Below are 5,758 nucleotides of genomic sequence, written 5' to 3'. Positions count from 1 at the left end.
GGCAACCAATCATTGCATTCTTAGTCTTATTTTATTAGCATAGAAAACATACCAAGCTACCTGTTCCAACCTGTTCCAAGTATAACTTAGCAGGTAACTGTAAAATAGCTACTACACATCAAACCTGCTAGGTCATTCCAAACAGGACCTAAACAGCGTGACCAAAGGTTAATCCACTTGATCCCAGCAACCACTCGAGTTCTGCCAACCAAAGAGATCATCAGGTGGTATGCTCGGGGTCCAGAACATAGCATCGTCGTTAGCTGAAGTAGCTGCTGCAGAATCGGAGGTGCTGCTGCTGTTGGTCGACATTGCTGCTGCTGCACTGGAGGTAGCAGTTCCGGTGTAGTCAAGATACTTGGCGTTCTGAGACCCTGAGCTGATCATGCTCTCCTGGCTATCACTCGGCTGGCGACCTGATTGGATTAAGCTTTTATTTGCAGCATGTGGCATCTCAGTTGTCACTTCCTCAAGTTGATCCCACAGCTGGTATGCCTGAGTGGCCAAATGCTTCACATGGAACTGCGTTTGAGTACAACATACAAGGAAATATTGAGAAATTCATTAAGATGAGGTTGCAGATATGCAATTACCACAAATCAATATGATTATTTTTACCAGTTGCTGTGGGAGCAGTTCATGCAGAGGGAATGTCTGATCTCCAATTCTTGCTGTCAAGATCTCTCCTATAGGGTTAAAGGTAATATCACACCCTGCAGCCTTGAAAACGTAGCATTTCCGTCCCATGTCACACGTTTTTGCATGATTCAGTGTTGCACTCCATAGCTTATCAGACATGCCGACGAGCTGAAGTACATAGCAATGAATCAAATTCAACAGCATGCATGTATATATGACTCATGCCTAAATATTTGTATGCGTACTGAAACATCAAGCGTACAAATTCTTACAGCTCTAAGCTTTTCAGGATCTATGGTGTTAAGTTTCAGGAACTCCTGGACGTTCCTGATCCCCTCGGACTCCAACCTCTTGTCAATTGGTCCATCTTTTCCAATATTCTTGAGCCTCCATATGTTGTCAGTTAGCAACGGAGGATAATGCTTTTTGTACACTAGTAATTAAAGGAAATGCAAACATTAGAATAATCTCTTTTCTTTTGCAGTCCTATACACTATATAAGTTGCGTTATGTTATTGAAGCATCAAAACTCAAGTATGATGAGGAAATACAACAGCAGATTGGTGATCAATTAGCATTTTTCAAAAATCATGATGCCAATAATGGTGTTTTTAGCTCTGAAATGATATTAACTACAGATAAAACATATACAGGTTGGCATCAAACTTACATTCGCCTCTATGGTCTTTGACGGTGAAGCTCTCACTGACTGCCTCTTGGATCCTTGCTCCAAAATGGCTCCCAGGCATGATCCGCACGCCAATTCGAAACCTCCGGCACCTTATCCAGCTCGAATTGTCAGTGAAAGACACATCATCAATCACAGACACTCCATGATTGTTCATTGGCACAATGAGCGAGCCCACTATCAATGGCCTCTTCCCTTCTCTAGCCTTCACAATCGACGCATTAAACTGATCAGCCGTCCACGCATCCCGGTCGTCACAACAAAAATCACCATCCAGAACCAGCACTTCTAGTCTTACTGAAGGTCCTAGATGAGTATCTGTTGGTGCGATCATATAGTTGGTTCTTGTATCCATGAGATGGATTTCAATTGCCTCATGCTCAATATCAACAAGCTTGTTGTTTGTGAAGATTGGTGTGCGGAGCTTCTTAGAAAAGACTAGCTTCAGAGGAGGCAAGACATCTGCTGCTTGGATGCTTAGAGGAAGAGATCTGATAGAGGATGTTTGGTTTTGTCATAATATATATATATAGTAGCCATATTTGAAGTTACAGCAGAAACAGATTAATTGCGTGATTTTATTCATTTAGATTTGGATTTGCTTGTTCAGTTTCATATGAATCCTGCAAAACTTTGAATTATTCCAGATAATAAAACAACAAAAGGAATTTCCATATACCTGAGCGATACGTGATGATCGTGCTGAGAAAAGATGTTCTGAATTTCCTCACGCACCTAAGCATAACATGATATACATCAAGTTGTTAGTTGATCAGGTGCACTCAAAAGCTTGTGGTGATGTTATACGGAATAAATAAGAATTAGTGTTAACACTATACGCGAATATGTATGGCAGTATGTTCTCATTGTAGAGGTACGTTAAGCGAGAGGGGACTCAATATAAATTACAAATTTTGATAGCATCTAATCAATCATTCATACCAATTTGTGAGCTTTTTAGGGTAATCAATAGATCAAGTTATTTCCTCAATTGAGAATTAAGTTTGATGCCATTATTTCATGCTAAACATAAAAGTGACAGACTGTTGGGGGTCTTGAAACAGATAAATGCGTATAATCCATAGTCTTACCACTCTACGAATAAGCGGTTCCAGATTGTTGACTATTTGCTGAATAGTTTCTTGGGCCACAGCTCTTCTTACGATGCTGCAAAACGTATGAGTACAGAAATCCAAAATGATAATTAACCACCTGGTAAATGATGACTGACACCTCATACACGAATCAATTCATGCGTACTGTGCATGCAATAGATGCTCCTATAAGAGACCTCTTTTAATTTGGAACTTTGATTCCCGTTAATTAGCATACGAACTTGAAAGTTTGAGTTCTGAAGGTGGCCCAACCAAAATTAAAAGACACATTTTCTTGAAGTCAACACAAGGGCAACATGAAAGGACAAGTATAGATAGGGTTTCCAGTTCATTACAAATTTGCTTTTGTGGTTACATGGATTTTGCTCTCTACACGAGGGAAGGGATGTATTTATGTGGTAAGTCTATATATCTTAACTCCAACCGCACAGACTAATTTGAATGCTCTTGCACTTCTTCAAATTTGAAATAATTAAAGAAATAAAGGATCGGAGAACATGCAGCTAGGGTTCGATGATATGTATCTAATCTACCGAAGCAGATGTTGATTCAACTAATCTCGATGGAACCAGCCGAGAACTTACGCAGGAAAAGCAAGCGCCGGTGGCCGGATCCGCCTAGGGCCACGCCTGTGCGGATGATCATCGGCTCCGGTCCCCTCCTCATCGTCGTCTTCCTCCCCGCGCGGCCTCCGCGCCGCCATCTTCAGCTGCTTAAACAATCAAGACCCGGGGAAGATGAGTTTAGGATCGGAAGAATCCTTTAAAGGAGAAGAACATGTACATACAAGAATCTCGCAACGATTGAGGATGTTATGTTTGTGCTCAAGATGATGCGAGAGGAGAGATCGAGGGAGATTAGTAATTGTGGCGATAACTAATATGCAGACCGTACCTGCGGCAGCTAGCTAGACGCGCCCTGAGCACCTGAGCTTTTTGCCAAGACACACTGATTAAATCGCCATAGATGCTCCTCGAAAGCAACTCTGTCGGCGACCTATATATAGGCATTGCTGTAGATTTTCCGGCCGGTCGATCGATAAAAAGAAATGGCCGCGACACGTCAGGCGAACGTTCGAGGCAGGCTCCGGGAAGACGGCCGGAAGCCGGCGCCACGCTGTGGGCAAGTTCACGGCATTGTATGGTTTGCTTCCTTCATGCTGGGCGCCTTCTCGTTTGCATCGGAGAGGATGCAGCAGCCTGCAGGAGCAGTCAGGTCACGCAGACGACGGTGTAACATTTGTCAAAAAGGTCCCCGGTGATCGAGCACCTCGTGCAATGTCACTGCCAGGTGGGACCGGCCGGGAATTCCTGGGCGGGTGCAGCTTCGTTCCTCGTCCTGGTCATGACGAAGCTGCTGCGCGGATTGTGGTCCGTTGGGCGCTTTTCCTGGGTCGGTCGTCGTGCGAGTTCATACGTGACCAGACCACGACCGGGACAGCGAGTCTTGCTGGGCTTTTGCTCGGAAACAATGATCTGGTGGCCTTGCTTGGCACATTCACTCGGCGTTCCCTGTACATACAGCAAGGGAAGAAGTAACCTTTCAAGTACCAGGAGTTTGCCTGCATATATGGATGCCTCCTCGCTCCATCGGTCACATCGAAATAATGTCACTTTCTTTCCTGCATAGGTTGCCTTTCCTTATAAATGACCACCTATATTATGGCTTGCTGGATCCACTGAAAGGGACTAATTTCTTAGCTCATTTAGTTGCAACCTAGCTTCCTGCTATTTTCTATGCACCTTCTCAACTGAAAGCAACTCACTTGGACTAGATAGAAAGCTTGTGACAGTTAGTCAGAATGTTAACCCTTACTTGTAACATCTTTTGAAAGGACCGAGATGTCGCCTAGAGGAGGTGAATAGGCGAGTTCACTACAGGAAACCTTAAAGTCGCCGAGTGTAATTACTTCGCCGAGTGCATTTTTTCGGGCACTCGGCGAAGCACCGTTTTGCCGAGTGTGACATCAAAAACACTTGGCAAAAATAAAACACTCGGCGAACGACCGGTTTGCCGAGTGCCACCCAAAAAACACTCGGCAAACACCCAGGAGGCACTCGGCAAAGTTTGACACTCGGCAAACTGACGCCCACGTGACTTCCCCGTGCCGCCGGCGGCGCCACTCCGTGACGGACGTTAGTTGTTTGCCGAGTGTCGACGGAGGGCACTCGGCAAAGGCACTAGTTTGCCGAGTGTCGTGATGGGACACTCGGCAAACTGGCCTCTATGCCGAGTGCCAGGGGGTACACTCGACATACTATAGGGTTTGCCGAGTGTCCTTTGACACACTCGGCAAAAATAATTTTTTTTCCCTCCTCCACCCTCCAAACTTTTTACACTCCACATGTATGGCATTTGGCACTGCACGGTAGAAGATGGACTATTTTTTGACCTGTTTGCTATATTTAATCAATTAATTTCATTTAGAGTAATTTTTTGATTTAAGTCAAATTTGAACTGCAGGTGGTTGGAATAATGGAATAATATGAGTGGAAAAATCATATTCATGTTAGTGAGTCCAAATTGAGGTCTCACCCAGAAAATGAAAAGAAATTTCGAACATTTTGCTAAGGAAACACGACTACGAACGTGTGGCCAAATGATTGTTTAATTCTCAAAAATACAAACGAAGTTTGAAAATCATGAGATTTAGCAAGATGCTATGATTTCATATGCAGAGGCTATGGTAAAAAATTGACAAGGTTTCGCACAAGTTTTGACATATGATGTTTAGAATTCGAAGCATCTCCCGAGAGGATTCGTAGAAGTTGAAAGGATCCGGTAAGATTTTGAGACGAATCGATACATGTATTTCTCATTGAGTCCAAATTTTTTTATAGGCTATAGAGAACATAGATTGGTTCATGTCAAATTTTGGGAATTTTTCAGATCCGTTTGGTAATTTTTATTCATTAATTGCACGTATTTGGTTCATCGCCGATGATTGGTGCGCCAACAGCCAGCTAGCTGCGTAACACAGCGAAGACGGGCGAAAACGCGAGCGACCAAACTGCTCGCCAACGTTTTGGTAGCCGATGGAAGCTGCCAAGAGCAACGTGGCAGCAGCATATTAGCCTGCACGGACCCCATTTGCCGAGTGTCAAGGGATGGCACTCGGCAAAGAGCCTATTTGCCGAGTGTCGAATTTGGGACACTCGGCAACCATCGCCGCGGTCCACCTGCCAGCCCCTGCGAAATCCGAATAAAAAAATTAAAAAAAAATGTTTGCCGAGTGCCCCTGATCTAGCACTCGGCAAAGCCTTTGCCGAGTGCTATATCAGGCGTATCCCGGTGCTGGCGCTATCTTTTGTCTATC

The 5,758-nt window shown here is 44.2% G+C and overlaps 1 protein-coding gene across 1 annotated transcript; it reads right to left on the bottom strand.

Moving 5' to 3' along the window:
- LOC101772602 (protein SAR DEFICIENT 1) lies at nucleotides 1-3,410 on the bottom strand. Its single transcript, XM_004973229.3, has 8 exons — nucleotides 3,337-3,410; nucleotides 3,027-3,151; nucleotides 2,419-2,494; nucleotides 2,007-2,062; nucleotides 1,310-1,818; nucleotides 912-1,072; nucleotides 619-807; nucleotides 1-522 (listed from the first exon to the last, which is right to left on the bottom strand). The coding sequence occupies exons 2-8, from the start codon at nucleotides 3,143-3,145 to the stop codon at nucleotides 169-171; spliced, it is 1,464 nt and encodes a 487-aa protein (XP_004973286.1). The 5' UTR covers nucleotides 3,146-3,151; nucleotides 3,337-3,410; the 3' UTR covers nucleotides 1-168.
- Between the last annotated feature and the right edge of the window lie 2,348 nt (nucleotides 3,411-5,758).

Source organism: Setaria italica, chromosome VI (assembly GCF_000263155.2).
Source record: "Setaria italica strain Yugu1 chromosome VI, Setaria_italica_v2.0, whole genome shotgun sequence".
Classification (NCBI taxonomy): Eukaryota; Viridiplantae; Streptophyta; class Magnoliopsida; order Poales; family Poaceae; genus Setaria; species Setaria italica.
This window is presented reverse-complemented; position numbering and strand designations above follow the sequence as displayed.

Bases quoted from the DNA above. Each gene is read 5' to 3' on its own strand.
- LOC101772602 (XM_004973229.3), bottom strand. From the start codon at position 3,145: ATGGCGGCGCGGAGGCCGCGCGGGGAGGAAGACGACGATGAGGAGGGG. The intron at 2,063-2,418 runs GTAAGACTATGG...TGTTATGCTTAG, and splicing joins AACCGCTTATTCGTAGAGTG to GTGCGTGAGGAAATTCAGAA. The intron at 1,819-2,006 runs GTATATGGAAAT...ATCCTCTATCAG, and splicing joins GATCATCACGTATCGCTCAG to ATCTCTTCCTCTAAGCATCC.